The sequence below is a fragment of the Grampus griseus genome (genome assembly GCF_964374135.1).
Source record: "Grampus griseus genome assembly, chromosome: 10".
Classification (NCBI taxonomy): domain Eukaryota; kingdom Metazoa; phylum Chordata; class Mammalia; order Artiodactyla; family Delphinidae; genus Grampus; species Grampus griseus.
Genome location: NC_139004.1, coordinates 99,246,562 through 99,265,659, shown reverse-complemented (window position 1 = coordinate 99,265,659; position 19,098 = coordinate 99,246,562). Strand labels below are relative to the sequence as shown.

At 41.2% G+C, this 19,098-nt stretch overlaps 1 protein-coding gene across 4 annotated transcripts in view; it reads right to left on the bottom strand.

The window, feature by feature from the left end:
• PPARG (peroxisome proliferator activated receptor gamma) overlaps positions 1-19,098 on the bottom strand; it is a 128,948-nt gene that overhangs the window by 15,183 nt on the left and 94,667 nt on the right. For all 4 annotated transcript variants that reach the window (XM_082664122.1, XM_082664123.1, XM_082664121.1 and 1 more), the window contains 2 exons: positions 11,581-11,780; positions 1,705-2,155 (listed from right to left, as the gene is read on the bottom strand). In XM_082664122.1, coding sequence (XP_082520248.1) covers positions 1,705-2,155; positions 11,581-11,780 — 651 coding nt within the window. The remainder of the gene's footprint in view (positions 1-1,704; positions 2,156-11,580; positions 11,781-19,098) is intronic.

Below are 19,098 nucleotides of genomic sequence, written 5' to 3'. Positions count from 1 at the left end.
TGGCATGAGAAAATGGTTAAGTGAAAAAAGGAATATAAATATAATATGTATAGTATGATTACGAAAAATCTTAGAAATATATCACATGTTAATAATTATATTTCCAACTTTCAATAAAAATAAAATGTGCCTTAAAATATTAGCTAGTTAAACAATACCAACTTGTTTTCTAATCTGGTTTTTTCCAAAATTGAATCTTTTTCTCCCAGTGGACCTCAGATAAACTGGAATCTCATTCTTCTTTGCTGAATTAATCACAGATCCCAGATGATCAAGGGTCAATTTGTTTAAGAAGTAGATTCCGTCAAGATATCAAAACATGTTGGATAGTGTATTTTTGTTACATTGAACATAACACAAAAAAGGGGTGCTGCTTCAGAGTTAACTTGCGCTGTGTTGTTATCTATATGCACCCTAGTCATGTAAAGGGCAGTATCAGTGTAGACTCTGGAGCCAGACTGCCTCGGTTCATCATCCTGGCTCCATCTTTGCTGCCTGGGTAATCCTGGGCAAGTGACTGAACCTTTCAGTGCTTTAGTTTCCTTGTTTGCAAAACGGTACTTACCTTACTGGGGTCGTGAGAATTTAATGAATGTGTGTGAAGTGGCTAGAACACTTCCTGCACACAGTAAGTACTTAATAAGTGTTTGCTACTATTATCATTACTGATACACCATGCACCTGATTTCAGAAGCATTCTGCGCTGGAGCAATTGGACAACAAAGGACTGCTCTTTGTAACATGCTGTCTAGTTACACACAGCTTACATCTATAGGACCACTGTCCCCTACACCTCAGTTTTCACGCACAGAGGATATTCTGTAGGGTACACACAAAAAGCTCGCCTGAAGTCCATTTCAGTAATGAAAACTGGTCACTTGAAAACAATCTTTATATTAAAGAGATGACACCAAAACTTTCTTCTACTCAAGTTGGAAACGTGGAAGGCCAATGAAAGTAGGATTTAGTATAAAACCTGGCTGTCGGAGTTGGTTAGTTAGATCATGTCCTAGCAAGGCCAAAAGTACAATGACTGGCTAAACAACTCAGTTGATTTCTCTGCTGGGTGTTCTTTGGTTCAGACTGCATTCTTAATCACAGCCAACCACCTCACAAAGGTACTTCAAGGGGAGCCAGCAGAGGACTCTACACGGGAGAGGAGACAGGGCTCAGTAAACGTGTGTTCCTCGATTCCTGATCCTGGGAAAGCAATTCAAAGGAACACCTCACTGATGCTGGGGCCAGACCATAATTTGATCACAAACACAGTGGTGCTTTCTCTATGTCAAGTGAACATCGTCTTACAAAGTTATATATGTCATTACTTAAATGAAGAAGAGACTGGCCTTCTGGAAAGGAAAGGAAAAAGACAAGGAAAAAGAAAATAAAGAGAAAAGAAAAAGCAGACAAGGGCATTTGTCTTCCATGTTTGGATCTGACTAGAAAAAATATTTTGAAGAATAAAAGAAAAGTACCTGACTTACCCACAGCCTTCAAACAGGAAGTCAACAATATTCTTTCTCGGTACGTCACATAGGTAGTTGCACTCCCGTGGCATTATACCACTGGCATTTTCCATATGAAAAGCGTGGTAAGTGCAGAGAGAAAAGGCACATAGCCTAACACTAAGGAAAGTCCAAATTCTTTCAGCCATCCCACCACCACGCCACCCTCTTTCACGGAAGATCCAAAGAAGCAGCTTACCTCCACTGAGAATAATGACAGCTATAAATATTGCCAAGTCGCTGTCATCTAATTCCAGTGCATTGAACTTCACAGCAAACTCGAACTTGGGCTCCATAAAGTCACCAAAGGGCTTTCGCAGGCTCTTTAAAAACTCCCTCGTCATGAATCCTTGGCCCTCGGATATGAGAACCCCATCTTTATTCATCAAGGAGGCCAGCATCGTGTAAATGATCTCATGAACGCCGTATTTTAGGAGAGTTACTTGGTCATTCAAGTCAAGATTTACAAACCCAGGAATACTCTTGGCATACTCTGTGATCTCCTGCACAGCCTCCACGGAACGGAACTGACACCCCTGAAAGATGCGGATGGCCACTTCTTTGCTTGGCTCCTGCAAGGGGGTGATGTGCTTGAACTTGATTTTATCTTCTCCCATCATTAGGGAATTCATGTCATAGATAACAAATGGCTGCAAAGAAAAAAGGGAGAAAATGGCTGAGTTGGAGATTTCTAATTCAGTCAACACCACCCCAGGTTCTCTATGTACACTTGCTTTGCTAACTAAAATCTTTAAAGTCTAAAACACTTAATTAATAATGAGCAAATACTCGTGTCTTGATTAATCCTCCCAATTGTCTTCTGGGACCAAACATATTTCACTAATATTGGCCTCCCTTTCCTTCCACTTATACTGCAACACCTTACCTGGGACTGGCTAATAGCTCCAATTTCTGTTGTTTGGAGGGTCTTTGTTGTTGATTTTTCAAATGATACGAAATCTACTGTTTATTTTGGCTATCAATGGTGTATGTTTTTAAACTTCTTTCAATAAAAAAATTATTTCAGCAACTCAGGGTTGAACAGACTCACCTGGACATAAAGTAATCTTGCAATTATACATTAAATCTACTCAGATCTTGAAAGAAACACAGTGTGCATGTAAGCTACACTTAACTATAAAAGAAAATCAGTCTGAAAGCAGATTAAAAATACTGAGCCAAGAAAATGTCTGTTTCTCTTTTTTTAATGCTCTGGAAGCAATCTGTTTCAGAAAGAGCAGCTGCGTAAGGCCTGTGGGTAAAAGCTGCAAAAGTGTCAAATTAAAAAACTTATTTTTCAAAGTATGTGTCCTTAAGGGTCAAAAATCAATAAAACACGTTTATCAGTGACTCAGGTTTGCAGTAGGCTGCTCTCAAAAGCACGCTGTGTTAGTCATAGATGATCTTTCTCTTTCATTTCCTCCTAGAGAATTAACCAAAGGTTTGTGGTCTGCGTGAAATTCTCAAGGCTACTCTGAATGAGAAGCGGCTACACTTTATATATACAGTGGATCCACTGAGCTCCATAAGGAGTTACCCCTAACAAGAGTTGAGGGGATCTGGGTTCCAGCTTTGGTTCTGCGGTTAACTACGTGACTTTAGAAAACTCATTTATCTTTCCAAGGCCTCAAATTTCTCAACTGAGGGGAGTGGATTGCATTGGAAGTTTCCAACTCTTCTCTTGAGGATGTGCTAGTTGCACTTCTCAGATGTAGTGTCTGTGATGTATGCGTGTGTGTGTGTATCTGTGTGAGTGTGCATGCATGCTACATGTCCACTGAACATGAAGTCTTTGATGTACTAAAAATAAAACTTCTTTTGAGCAGAGACGCTGAGAACTCTCCTCATTGGCAAGAGGAAGCAGATGCAGTGAGTGCCAGCAGTAGCCAGCTTCAAGATCCACTGGTTCAGAGAATCTGACTATTAATCTCTATAGGAGTCTATGATCGTCACCCAACGTTTTTTTTTGTCTGCACCACATGGCTTGCGGGATCTCAGTTCCCTGACCAGGGATTGAACCCGGGCCCTGGCAGTGAAAGCGCAGAGTCCTGACCACTGGACCGCCAGGGAATTCCCTTCACCGAACTAGTAAGTCTATTCTACACTGAAGGAAATAACAGTAATACTAAGGGGTTTTCGATGTTCAGTAGATTTCCAAACTGGCCTATTATTTCCACACCATTCACTGGAGTTATTCCAGAAATTGTTACTTTTTTAAACCCCCAAATTCACTTCAATTGTATTGTTTAGCAAATACAAAACCACAAAGTAGGACAGATGTGAGTAACCCAAGAGTAAGCTCGCCTGGTGGCTCTAAGTCTTCAAGGAAACCAGGAGTGAAGAGTGCTTACTCTGTTTTGGGGAATTTCGCTCCCCCCGCTCCCACTTCAGATTGATATTATTACCGGGAGAGGAAAAAAAGGACGGAGTGGATAAACAGTGACACCAGTTAACACGCGCCAAGTTTCTCCAGAATGCCACATTCTAATCATGAGAAAAACGTTAACAGAACCTAGGGAGAGGTCGTTTCTGTCCTCCAGGAGTTTTGTAGCGTATTATAATTTACGTTAACAAGAGCCTGGCTTTCTTTACTGCCATGAGAATCTGACGGTGCCTGAAGAGTCCCCCTGCACCTGTACAGAGTACCAAAAACAACGGATATAACATCATCCCCTCTTCACATATGAAAAGACGGTACCTTGATCTGCCCACTTCAACTTTTGGATGAGCTCAACCACTCAGCTTCTTGGCACAGAGCGGATGCATCAAATTCTTCCACCTCCATGTAAGCAATTTATCTGGAACTATGCCCTGATAAATCATCCTGTGACTCTTCCCCTTGACTTCCCCTGTCCCCTCATATAAAGCCCCGGGTTCCTGTTTTCGAAATTCTGTGCGAGTTGCACATAGGGCACAATCCTGCTAATTTTCTCTCTCAATTTAACAACAATGTGACTTGGTAACCCCTTGGCAATCGGCATTGGTCAGGATTTCCTGGCGGTAAACACTCAAGGACACAGAAAGGAATCAGCAGCCCCCACCATCATGCCAAACCATTCCAGTCTTTTCTTTTTTTAAAAAAAAGATCCCTTCAGCGTTTTCAAAACGTGAACTGGCAGAGAATTATGGGTATTGACATGCAAATGAATCCCAGGTGGATTTCTTTGTTTTTCCTCGTCATAGCTGATTGTGCTGTTTTCCTTGCATTTCTGAAGTCTGCATAGATTCTTTCAACCCCCATGCGGATCTGTCAAACTGCAAGAGTGATGGGACACGATCTGCCCAGAGATCTGCCTTTCTTCGCCACCAATTCACCAGCTCTTAGACTGCAAACATTTCACCTGCACATTTCACACTGGGACCTCCTTATCCTGAAACAGCGAAAAGATAGTGGCCCACCTGGTTTGCACAGGGCTGACCTCTTAAAACCACGGGTGGAATTCAGCCAGTGGAGTTTATCTTGGATCATGAATTTAACATTACACTTCTGGTAAAATATTCCCCATAAAATGTACTTCACTTCCATGTTTCTGTATTTTCTACAAAGCAAAGGGAAGCCTTACATTCTCTATTAGCTTGCACCGTATCACTGAATGATCTGCCATTTTAAGAGGAACCATATCCTCTTCAAATGTGGTCTTAATGATTTTACACTTTTAGTTGGGGGCTAACAATGTATTTATCTTCAGACACTATATCAAATGGCTAGATAAGCATCTCTCCTTAACACGAAAGAATGCTTAATTATGTCTAGGATGTTATCAGGGATAGATCCAGGCTTTGTGGGGCCTGAAATGTACACGATAGTTGAAGACATTTACAACAACTGTTGGGTTCAGTAATACAAATTATAAGAATAAACAGCTCAGGCCCTTTCTTGAGCCTTGGAAGGGGCTCAGCACAAGGGAGAGGCCCTGAAGCTTCATTAGCTTCATGGTGAGTCGGCCTTTGGCTGTTATAAGTGCTTGTACTTCTCCTATTTTGGACACACCAGAACAAGGTCAGAATGGAATGAAGAAAATTGCACTTGAACACAATGTTTCTCCAGGGAAACAAAACGGTTTCTGTAAGAGGAAGTTAGTTTTCTTTGGAGAGATACATCAAGTGTAATTTATTTTGATATGTTTTGATTTTCAAAAACGGCTCCACGTATCAAAACCGGGATGGGATTAAGGGTACTGTTTTTATAGATAACTAAAATTAGTTCTAGATCTATGGCACACCTGTTATGTATAACACAAAGATCATGGGGGAAGCTGGCTTACTAATGAAAACAAAGTAGAGTAATAAAACTTTACGGTTTTGAATGGACAGATAGAACAATATTGTTTCTTAGTAGTCCAACAACAGCAGCATTTTAATATACAAGTTGTTTTAGTGATTACACATGAATGCTCTAAGTTTACAGCTCCTTTTGAATAATAAAATGGCAAGCTAGAGGAGATAAATGAGAAAATCAACTAAGAAAGCACAGATTATTCTGGTGATTTCTCCAATTTGGGAGACTGAAATTCGGGGCTCTCCTGGTAGTCTTAGTTTTCCTGACAGATTAGAGCAAAGGCTCAAGGAAGAAAATTGAATTCTTAGGGCCTATCTTCTTCATCTTCTTTTCTTCTTTCTTTTTATACTTCTGACTGACTTTTCATCTTCTGAGACACACATGGTTCTCTCCTTGATTAGCTCCACTGGGTGAATGTTAATCCAAAATGCATTGGTTGGGTTTCCTCAACTTCTTTCTGGTTTCTCCCCTGTCATTCCTATTTCCCTCTTGTTGAGAACCATGCGGTTTAGAGAACTAAAGGGTCTTCAGAAATAACCTACATCATCATTCTCTGACTATGTATGAATAAACTGAACTCGAGACTTTCCAAAGTCAAACAGCTATTTATAGCAAACACTAAACCAGATCTCCTCACTCATGACTAATTCTTTTCTCTTTCTGTTGCTTTCTACATGATTTCCCCACTTTTGCTTTTTAAAATACAATGACTATTCTGGGAGGAAGTGAAGCTTTTAAACTCTTATATGCCGGGATCTTGGAGGCAGTGTCCTTTGAACTATTATTTCCTAGAGATGCCAATTAAGTGCTGTATGTGATCGAAGTTAAGTCTGAAAGTCTCTCAAACGTAATCTTGTTTTCCTACGTGGTTTAGAGATTTAAGACAAATAAAAACTCAATACGAAGAATTATTCACACTCTAATGAACCAGCACATAGCCACAGCTCTTAAAGAAAAGTCTATTGCTGGCCAAAATGTTACTCAGCTGGCAAACAAGGGCAGTGGCCAACTGAGTCTAATCATTAAAAAATGAAAAAAAAATTAAAATGCTTTTCTTCTTAACTATATAGAATATTATCTTTTTAATTTATTGTCTGAAAGAATACCATTGGTTCAGATCTGTTATACCTTTAGCTATATTCCCGACAGTACTGGAAATAAAGAAATTTATTTCTTTAATATGAACATATGAACTAATGATTCCAGGAGTCCAACTTCTTTAGTCACCATTGAAAGCAATCAGCACTACCTTCCTGCTCTTTATACTGTGGTTCCTAAGGCTCTTTTCTCTGAGGGTCTGTTTGGTATCTTTCTTCCCAGGGGAGCAAATTCCAGCACACTCAGGCTTTTCCACAGTGAAAGGGGGAAAGAGACCACACTTTGTTTAGTTGTTCAGTGTAGGATTTAAAAGGACAGATATCTTTCCAACAGTTTGAGGGTCCTTGTAAATTTTAGGATGCGAAAATTTAAATGGGTACAGAACTGTTTTCACAAAAGTTTACATTTCAATACTGGTTTTACTATTTGAAAGGTTCACATCTCACACACTATTTAGAAGAACTGTTTTTATCATGGCATCAGTTTGCTCCTGTAATTATAAAAACAGTGACTCCACATAGATCCATCATAAGCAGTGGGATGCTTTGGGACCCAAAGTCCAATATAGTACAAATAACAAGCTTTATTCCTTATTTGCAGACAGAGTGCAGCCAGGACGGCCTCACCATGGCTCAGATATGGAGTGAAAAGTTGGCAGACACACCAAGGGTTTTTCTATTTATTGTTTTATGACAAACCATGGCACTGAAGATGGTTTTTGAAAACCACTCTCTGTTTATTTTCATCAACAAACATGGGATCACGTGACACTGACACACCCAGTGTGATCATCGCATCAGGGGAGTAGTCAAACACTGGGAACTTCCAAAGTCCATTCAGTTCTCAGGTTGCCTTCAGGAGATAAGCACCCTCGCTCTAGCATATCTGTGGTTTTTAGAGTTCGGTAGGTTCTCTCAAAGAAGGGGCTGGGCTGGAACAAGCCATTGAAAGGGAAGTAGACTGTGAGGACAGTCAGTGCTACTCCTATCTGAGGGTGGCTAAAAGGCCGAGTGCTCCTAAAATTTCTTCTCCGGTGATCCACCTCCAGTGAGTCCATTTCCCATCTTTCCCTAAGCCTAAAGTTCCCAAGCATTATTCTTTGCGGCAAGACAATGAAAGTAGGGCCAATCATATCCCAAAGATACGATATGTAAGTTAAAAAGATAGGAGGGGACAAGGGGCATTTAATCTATCTGTTCATTTATCTGTTCTGTTCTTCAAGGTGGCACCAGCGAATAAGAGATAGAAGAGAGTTTAGTGGGGAAGGGAGAAGCCCTGGTTGGCCTGGAGGCAAATGCTGGAGCTGGGCCTAGGCAATGGTTAAAATGAGCAGAAGATAAATTTAAAGAATGGCCTCTTCAGTAAAGTGATTTCCTTTTCCAAAGGTTCTGGGTAACTGGCCATCCATCCACTATGCTGAGTAGCCTCCCCCAGCCTTGACTGAACCAACCCTAACGACATCAGTTCAAGCAGGGTGTATAGTGAGACGCAAACGGCTCTATCGCACTAGCCACAGCCCCTCTTCCACATGCCCCACCTTCTCCAGGGTCCACACTTCTGCAAAACTTCTCCTATCAATGCAAATCTTATCTTTCAAAAGTCCTGGGCAAGTGATAACATAACAGCCCTGTCAAGTAAGCCCTGTCTTACTTGACAACATCAAATGAATAACATGACCACGTAAGATAAAGAACAAATCTCTAGTCTCACTGGAAGTCACATTTTGATTTTTTTTTCCCTTTCGCATATTCCTCTCTGAACTATTTCTTTCCACTAGTGCTTAATTTGATTTTGCAAGATAAGGAGAAAAGAGAGCGCCAAACAATTCTACTGCAGTTTTGTGTAATCAGGGGATGGACTATTCTGATTTGGCCCAGTCTCTTTTTCCTTCCCAGACCCCAACAAGAGGCAATTTTGCCTCTATCCCATCTTTAATGGTGCCCGGGTTGGTGGGAAAATCTTGGGTTAGAGGCCCTCTGATGAAAGTCCAGAATTTCCAAGGGCATAGGCATCAGCTTTTTTTTTTTTTTTGCTGTACGCGGGCCTCTCACTGTCGTGGCCTCTCCCATTGTGGAGCACTGGCTCCGGATGCGCAGGCTCAGCGGCCATGGCTCACGGGCCCAGCCGCTCCGCGGCACGTGGGATCCTCCCGGACCGGGGCACGAACCCGTGTCCCCTGCATCGGCAGGCGGACTCCCAACCACTGTGCCACCAGGGAAGCCCTAGGCAGCAGCTTTTAATTCAATTAAGCAGATACGTTCTGAGTAACACAAAGCACAGTCCTAGTTACTACAGAGGGAAAAAGGACAAACTTGAGAAGCCTATAATCAAGCATTTTGCAGCCCTTTCCCTTAAAAAAGCTTAATACCTATTGACCCCATAAAAAGCCTACAATTACCTTAGTTGCAACTCAAAGATTTAGAGCCAAGGAGTCAACTGGAGTGAGCTTTTAAAGTGATTTACAGTGGATCGGGCTGTGGCCCCTGAGTACCACGCAGAACAGTATGCTGGCCACTGGGAGTGTAAATTTAAAATCTTGACTACTGAGGAAATTTGCTTTTTAAATGCTTTCCTCTTATCTTTCAGGTACTATTAAATTAATAGGATTTCCAGTGTGGACTGCAGGTCTGGATTGGGAGATTTAAAGAAGGTGAGAAAGCAGTTCCTGGAAACTAAATGGCCCAAGGCAAACTGTGGAGTAAACACTGTGCTCTGGGCTGTCCCCCTGTCATCACGCCTCTCCCAGCTCAGGGTCTCCGGTTAGGTTCCCTGTCCCACACGGGCTCTCAGCGAGCTGGCGCAAGCTGCCTTCAATTGTTAACCCTATTTGGCTGTGTCGCCCTGATCTTCCGTTTGTTTCTCTACCTTTAAATGAACACGGTTTACTTTCCGTAGTCAAATAGACTATGGAGAGGTCATTTGCTTTTGTTTTGCTGTGCCCTGATCTTTTCATTTAAAGAACACGTAGACTCAGCTTTACTATGACCTATATACTCCGTGGCCCTGCCCTATGGAAGACAGCGGCCCTCCTTACTAGAATTCAAGAACGAAACAGCAAAGGGAAAATCCCCTGACTGTGAATGTACTGGGACAGCAGAACAAGGTGGACAATTCCTGTCATTCTAAATCAGAAAAATAAACCATAACTCAGAATGCTTTCCCAAGGTGAAACTTCCCCAGTGTCTATGTCAGCCTGGCCACTGCTGGCCGATGGGCAGGACTGGCTTCAGGGAGGAGAACGCACCCGAGCGGGAGGCACAGGGCCTGCGCTCCGGTGTCGCTTCTTCCACATGCTAACTCTGGGACCTCAGGGCAAAGTGGTCAACCTCTCTGGACTTCAGTTTCTTCATCTTTAAAAAGAGGATAATAATAGCAGCTGTAAGGTGGTCATGGGTCTTGAACATGATAAATACGCAAGAATTAAAAAAAATTATAAACAGCTGGATACAGGTATAATACTGTCAGAAAACCTACTGCCCTTCTTGATATTTGGCTTTTAACGCAGCAATATCCCACAGAAGTTTTCTTTTTCTATTAGCTGATTCTACTCTTACGGTTTAGCTAAAAGGGGGGAAAAAAACCCATCTTGAGATAGTCATCAAAATACATGAACGGGTGATAAAACTTTTCCCAAAATATAACTGAGTGGGGAAAGAGTTACACATTTCTGTCCAGTATTCGCACACCTTTCCTGCGGGGGTTCATTTGAAAATAAACGACAGCATAAGAAGGCTTTCAGGGGCTGGGACAGTGTCTTCTGAATGTTCTGTGGCTCTTACTACCCTAGGAAGCTGCTGCAGATATCATACTCAGAGTCAGACCCTACCTGTGAAAACTGCGGTACAGAGATGTGACCCAGGTCACAGTGCAAGTTGATGGCAGAATTGGGACCAGAATTCAGGCACAGTTATATTTTGTTTTAATACAATTCCAAGTTGCTTTCTCAGTTTCCTATCAGGGAAGAATTTTGCTTCTTGGAAAACGTGACCCAATCACCATTATAACCCACTCTGGGTTTCCTAAACAGTGGTCATCAATGTGCCTGCAGATGTTTGAGAATGCATTGGGGTAGGCCTGGCTGCTCAGAGCCTCCAAGAAGATAAAATTCATACACACAATAAAAGGACAGAGCTTCCAGTTCCCAGGAATAATCAGGACAGTGCTGCAAGGAAAGAAAAGTGATGTAATATCTGAAATGTATTTTTATACCCCAGGGAGAACTTCTAAGAGGTAATTTGAGTAGTTCTGAATGATACAATAATGGGATTAACTACCTTTTCCAGACCTAGGTCAGGCCCTTCCCAGAGAAAAGCAGAGCTGTGTGAAGGCATATAGATGTGGCCAGTTATTTTGATGCCATGAAAAGACATGGATCCTGAAAGAGCGTGGTGGGACGAGGGAGGTCAGAGTTCATTTGTTCAAGTTAAGATGACCTGTACCTTTTTACACTATTCTCAAAAATTTTATTAGGAGAACTTGAAGGAGTTTTTCCCTTTTCAAAATGTTTACTTACCCTATCTGAAAACACTTCCTTTCCTCTGTTTCAGACTCAGCCTGTGGTAGGTACCAGCCAACAGCTGAGTGGTACTCCGCGTGTGTGTGTGTGTCTGTGTGTAACATGGTAAGTCATTTACTCAAAGGGAAAACAACAACAACAAACCCAGCCACCCCAAATGAAGACAGTAGAAGAGAACTAACTGATTTGTCTGTTGTCTTTCCTGTCAAGATCGCCCTCGCCTTTGCTTTCGTCAGCGGGAAGGACTTTATGTACGAGTCATACAAATGTTTTGCCAGGGCCCGGAGATCAGCAGACTCTGGGTTCAGCTGGTCGATATCACTGGAGATCTCCGCCAACAGCTTCTCCTTCTCGGCCTGTGGCATCCGCCCAAACCTGATGGCTACAGAGGAAGAGAAACGGCAGGATGAATGACTGCGTTATTGTATATATATACATCACAACTTCTTTTATCCTTTCATTCATCAATGGACACTTAGGTTGTTTCCATTTCTTGGCTATTGTAAATAATGCTGTAATGAACATGGTGGGGGGCGAATGAATTAAGTTGAGCCTTATTAAAAATGTTTTTGTCCTTTAACATCTAAGGGGTGAACTTGCAGTCCTATCAGGCTTTTGACAACGAGTAAGGCTTCGTCTCATGGTCAGTTTTCCACGTTTAACATGCTGATTTTGTAACGGTTGTAGCCTGTAAACGAGACTTATACAACACTATTGCTTTTCATACGACTGTTGCCAATAACTTACGTTTTTCCACCTCTCTTCCTTGAGGAAAAAAAATGTACGCATTTAGAGGTTTTGCAGGATTGGGCAACCTAATAACTATCACTTTATTTTCCAGCTCCTTTAAAGTAAAACAAGGAGCAGCCTTATCACCATTATTAAGTAATTTTTAAGTTGGGGTAACATTTTTCAAACTATGTGTAAAGAGTATTTAAACACTTGCCTAGGTTTCTTTCCAAGGTTGAGATGAGCAAGACACGACAGCCTCATCTCCTGACCCTGAAGTTTTACTTGACAACATTTAATTCATTCACTGAACACCTGTTTGATGGAAGACACTGGCTTGACAGACTGGACTGGGAGATGCAAGGATGAAAGGGACGCGTCTAGGAGATCCCAGATATAAAAGAGCCTAAATATACACGGATTATTCTCTCCCTCATGTACCGCTCTTTACGAGCTCCTTCCTTTCCACCTAAGCCGAGTTTAAGCTTCCGACCCTGGCATGATCTCCCCCTCATGCTCTTTCCTCCACCACTGGACTTACTGAAAGAGTCGTCTTCCCCTTTCTGTCTTACTATTTACTTCCCAACCCACTGCAATCTAGTTTTCCTCATTTAAATTCACCAAAACTTCGCTCTTAAAAGGATCCAGGGGCTTCCCTGGTGGCGCAGTGGTTGGGAGTCGGCCTGCGATGCAGGGGACACGGGTTCACGCCCTGGTCCAGGAAGATCCCACATGCCGCGGAGTGGCTGGGACCATAAGCCATGGCCACTGAGCCTGCGCGTCCGGAGCCGCACAAAAAAAAAGAAAAAAAAAAAGAAAAAGGGATCCAAAGCTTTCCTCACAGTTAGATCTAGGGGCCTCTTCTAAGTGCTCATTCTGCTTGAGCTTCCCAGCTTCCTCCCAGCCGTTAATACTGTTGACCTTCTCCACCCTCTTATTTCAAATTTTTCTCACACTGGTTTGTGCTTTTCTGGCTCTCCTATCTTTCTGCCTGCTATATTCCAGACGTCTTTGACAGTGCCTCTTCCTTCACTTATATTCTGCTATTCCTAGTTTGATCTTCTCTCTAACTCAGAAAACGTGCTAATGACTCCTGCCCTCTCTTCCCTGAGATTTGGACCCCTATTTTTCACTTCTTACTGTGTTCCTTTGCACATGGATGCTGGATATTCCACAAATACCTCAAATGCAACATAAAATCAAACTTTTCATTTTCCCCTCCAAACTGTCTCCTCTTACTGTGTTCCTTTCTTGATTAATTCACTCTATCACCCAAACTAGACACCTCAAATAATCTCTGACAACCCCTCTCTCCTTGGACACTTGTATTCATTGGTCACTGCTGAGAGATTTCTCTCAATGCCATTTCTTCTCACCGTTCCCAATGTTTTAGATCACAATATTGCACTGGTCTCCTGATGGTTCTCCCCGATTTTTCCCTCTCTAACTTCTCCTTTTGAGCTGTCAGTAGTTTGGTTTTTGATAATACAGGTCTGATCACTCCCTCGCTTTATAAGAATGTGGTGCTACAGGAAAGGTAAGAAACACACAGAAGAGGAAGAATGGGGAATTAGAAGTCGGATGGAAAAGAAGGCTTTTGAACTGGGCCTTCAGCACCACATAGGATTTTGACAGGGGACAGAAGGACACAATATTCAGAGCCCCAGACGCATTCTACCACAGGGCACTCTGCAGGAACAGCAAAGTACGCAGTTTGTCTGAAATGTAAGTGGAAAGGGCAGCAAAGGGAAAAGGAGGTGAAGGCTAGATCATGGGCGGTAATGAATACCCTGCAGGTATAAGTACCACAGCTCCTTTAGGACTTTTTACTTTGTTATATTTTCTGAAAGGTAACATGTTGCAGTTTAAATTTATTTGCCATTCAGTCTTTTCTTTTTTTGCAACATACATAGTGCTTCTGTTTACAAGGAAGGAGAGGACTACCTTATAAATGCTAAATGCCACAAAAATCTGTGAAACCATTTTGCTAGCATTTTATGAAGCTGCTAAAAAATTATTTTGAAAGTTGTCGCTTTTTTTTCAATAAAAGAAAAAAATCCATCGTTTATATAATAGGATATCCTAATCAGTAAAGCTAAGGTTTCACTAACTTTTTATATTTATAAAAATTATTATTTTTGTCCAAACTGAATGGTATGGGGAAACCTAGCTGAATGACTCATAAGTAATATAAGTCAACTCTTCTTTACTTCAGATTTTTAAAAAAATGCACAGCCTAAACTTATTATTTTATTATTTAGTTCATACAAAAAGCAGCTCTTGAATATTAAATATTCTCTAGTCAAAATTCTTAAAGACTGGGCTTCCCTGGTGGTGCAGTGGTTGAGAGTCCGCCTGCCGACGCAGGGGACGTGGGTTCGTGCCCCGGTCCGGGAAGATCCCACATGATGCGGAGCGGCTAGGCCCGTGAGCCACGGCCGCTGAGCCTGCGCATCCGGAGCCTGTGCTCCGCAACGGGAGAGGCCACAACAGTGAAGAGGCCCACATAACGCAAAAAAAAAAAAAAAAAAAAAAAAAATTCTTAATGACTAAATTATCCTATTAAAAATAAAGAGGACACATTTAAAAAATATGATTAATGTCAGGGATCTTGACAGCAGGACTTCAAAACACAAATTGTACTTTGAAAAACTATAAAAATGTGTATGAGTATCCATTTGACTGAAGAAGCAACATTAATATACAAGAGTATTTTTATTAAGATTCTACAGATACCAGCATCACTATTTCAAAGTGTAAAACAAGTAGTAGCTGATACAATGATCACTTAGGAATTTGGTTCTTTATTTCTGCTTTACTTTCGCTTAGAGCTTTCCTCTATAGGTGGTGCCTAGACAGGGCATTGAGCTGATTGTGTTCGGGACAACGCAGGAAGACTTCGGAGCCGTCAGTAGGATTGAACCATGGTCTAGAAATGATGGATTGTTAAATACCAAAATAAGTGGAACTTCGTTTATCTTGATCATTATAGAAAAACAAAAACTTTCTTCCCAAAACATATCAATCCAACACCTGGGTGCTTCCTCTACCTAATGCTGGATATTTGAGAAACAACTATGTATCCAAATGGGAGAATTCTGAAATCATGTCCTTCTACGATGTTTAGACTACATGTCACAGTCAAAATGAACGTTCCATCTGAAGATGGAACCATATACCATGAACCACTAATCAAATATACCATTTATACTTTCCCTACCCCAGACTGCCCTGGATTTGTACTCTGGGGTTACATCATTATGAGATCATCAAACGTACTGACTTAAATTGCTGAGGAATTGATCAGAACATATGGGAGACCTGATTCAGGCATATGAAAAACATATAGGTGGAAACTTTTAAATTCAGGTAAATGACAGATATCTAGATATTTGGAAGACTGTGGCACTGTCTGTAAGACATGGACTAGCTGGTTGAAAAGTGAGGTAGGTTGTTTGATTTACATAGAATCACAGAATTTTCAAAGTTGAAAGGACGTAGCAATCACTGATTTTTTAAAAATTAATTTATTACTTTTTATTTTTGGTTGTACTGGGTCTTTGCTGCTGTGCCCGGGCTTTCTCTAGTTGTGGCGAGTGGGGGCTGCTCTTCGTTGTGGTGCGTAGGCTTCTCATTGCGGTGGCTTCTCTTGTTGTGGAGCAAGGGCTCTAGGTGCATGGGCTTCAGTAGTTGTGGCACACAGGCTCAGTAGCTGTGGCTTGTAGGCTCTAGAGCGCAGGCTCAGTAGTTGTGGCGCACGGACTTCGTTGCTCCGCGGCACGTGAGATCCTTCCGGACCAGGGCTCAAACCTGTGTCGCCTGCATCATTGGCAGGCGGGTTCTTAACCACTGTGCCACCAGGGAAGCCCGCAATCATTGATTTTAGTGATTTTCCAACAATAGTTCCCAGAGTCCCTAGAGATCCTTGAAGGTGACTTCAAAGTCTCCTTCAAAGGTGGGAGCCGATGGCTAACCGGGAAGCTAAATGCACTGAAGGGACTGAACAGAGAGACCAAAGAGCAGAAGGAAAAGTAACACAGAATGGAGAGAATTCACTTTGGGGGATGTTTATTTCTTCTCGTGTGTACTGTGAATAGCAAGGAGCTGATCTTGGGGGCTTCCCTTGTGGCACAGTGGTTAAGAACCCACCTGCCAATGCAGGGGACACAGGTTCGAGTCCAGGACTGGGAAGACCCCACATGCCGCGGGGCAGCTAAGCTCGTGCGTGACAACTACTGAAGCCCGCGCTCCTAGAGCCTGCGAGCCACAACTACTGAAGCCCGTGTGCCACAACTACTGAGCCTGCGCTCCTAGAGCCCGTGCTCTGCAACAAGAGAGGCCACTGCAATGAGAAGTCCGTGCACGGCAATGAAGAGTAGCCCCTGCTCGCCGCAACTAGAGAAAGCCCGAGCACAGCAACGGAACACCCAATACAGTCAAAAATAAAATAAATATTTATATAAAATATTAATATAAAATAAAATAAAAATAAATTTTAAAAAAGAAAATACCAAAAAAAGTATTAAAAGAAAAAAAAAGGAGCTGATCTGGGTATAATCCTAGAAACCTCTTTTGATAAGTTGGTCAGTTATTACATTGAGGTCCATTCACACAAACTACTAAGAAAAAGACTTTCTATAAGAACGGAAACCTCATTACTGTTGGCCTCACAATGGCCAGAGCAAGGAATTTTAAGTAGTTACTACAATATCCTAGAAAACTTTGTATCTGGAAATGTTTCCTTCATCAGGATAATAGACAAAACTAATCAAAACCTACTTGTTGAGGTCCCCTTCATGTGTATAGATCAAATGGATGTTTTCTTTTCTGTGCAACCCATTCCCATCAAAACCCATGAAAAGGGATTTTCTTAGTCATGTTTGCAATCCTGTAAATGCTGAACTGCATGTGTTTGATGCCATGACATTTAATTTCTTTTTCTTTCTTTCTTTCTATCTTTCTTTCTTTCTTTCTTTCTCTCTCTCTCTCTCCCTCCCTCCCTCCCTTCCTCCCTCCCTCTCTCTCCCTCTCTCTCTCTCTCTCCCCGCGCCCGACCTTTCTTTCTTTCTTTTTGCCTGTGCATGAACTAACCAAACACTCTACCAAGACTGCTCCTCTATCTGAATAGAGTAAGCTAATTGTCATAACAAGTCAAAAGATGACCTTATTATCAAGTTCATGATGCTTTCTTTGACTTTTCTGGAAAGATAAAATTATACCATCAATACTATATAGGTTGGACTTTAAATATTATTTGCTTATAAATAATAAGAAATAGGAGATATATTTTATGTGAATGTGTGCAAGCACTAGGAAATATATTTTTCTTCAATATGAAAAGTGACAATTTTTAAAGGACAAAAAAATAAATAGCATTAAAAGCAAAACTGGTCTCCTTTCCTAGGCAGTCTTAGTAATAATGACCTTAAAGTCAAGGATTTCTTCATAAAGATAAAATAAGTTTATTGCGGGCTTCCCTGGTGGCACAGTGCTTAAGAATCTTCCTGCCAATGCAAGGGACATGGGTTTGAGCCCTGGTCCAGGAAAATCCCACATGCTGTGGAGCAACTAAACCCGTGTGCCACAACTACTGAGCCTGTGCTCTAGAACCCGTGAGCCACAACTACTGAGCCCGCATGCCACAACTATTGAAACCGCGTGCCTAGAGCCCGTGCTCTGCAACGGGAGAAGCTACTGCAATGAGAAGTCCGTGCACCACAACAAAGAGTAGCCCCTGCTTGCCACAACTAGAGAAAGCCTGCGTGCAGCAACGAAGACCCAACGCAGCCCAAAAAAAAAAAAAAAAAAAAAGTTTATTGCAACTTGATTGCATCACCTAAAATATAACCCTTGAATTGAAAATTGGTAAAAACGCTTATGTTTTATGAAGTCTGAAATAAAGAGGAAACTGATGGAATTAAACCAGCAAATTATCTTGCAATTAATGACTGCAGTTGTATACACAGCAGATATAATCAACTGTTGAGGAAAGTTGGACCAAATTTCCATCCTGTCTAGTATAGCTGATGGATCTATTCAAAATATATTCTTACCTTTAGAGGAAATGACCCCATATTATGATACAAATATAATTTTTTAAACTATTTTTAAAGGGTAGAAGATCAGTTCAATTAGTGATTCCCAAATATCTTGATTTCTGCTATAAAAACCAAACATCTGCACGATGGAACAAAAATTTAATTTTCACAGATGCTTTGGAGTCCTTATAGATGAAGACTGACTTCAAATATTATATCTTCTTACCAGATTAGTTTTGAGAGAGGAAAAGGTAAAAGAAAAAAAAAAACAGGGTATATGATGACATGAGACTTTGGATTTAATTTGATTACTCTGGCATTTTATATCTCTTGAACCCATAATTATTTTGGAAAGAACTGATTAATTCTTGACAAATATAATACTACCAAATTACATCAAAATTATTTTTTGTGAGCCAGTCAACCAATGAGAGCCAAATTAAGAACTGTTTCTTCAAACAGCGCTGTCTTCCATGATGTTACTGAGTTAGTGCTACAGTTCATGAAAACATGGGTCTCCTACAGTCCTTCCCTCGTCGACATTCCAAATCATAAGCCTGACTTTAGACACAGGTTTAAAAAGTAGAAAGTTTTACTCGCTTATGTTACTATGGATACTGAAGCTTTGTGGAACTTTAAAATATTTGCTTAATCCACAAATTGTATGCTGCATAAAGTCAAGGATAGTGTTCTACTCATTTTTGCATAGTAAAGAGAAAAAAGGACACATATCTAAATTCTGATACACCACTTAAGTTCCGTATCCAGAAATCAGAATTTTCCTACATTAAAAGTAGAAACTACTATATATAAAATAGATAACTAATAAGAACCTGCTGTATAGCACAGGGAACTCTACTCAATACTCTGTAATGGCCTAAATGGGAAAAGAATCTTAAAAAAAAAAAAAAAAAAGAGTGGATATATGTACAT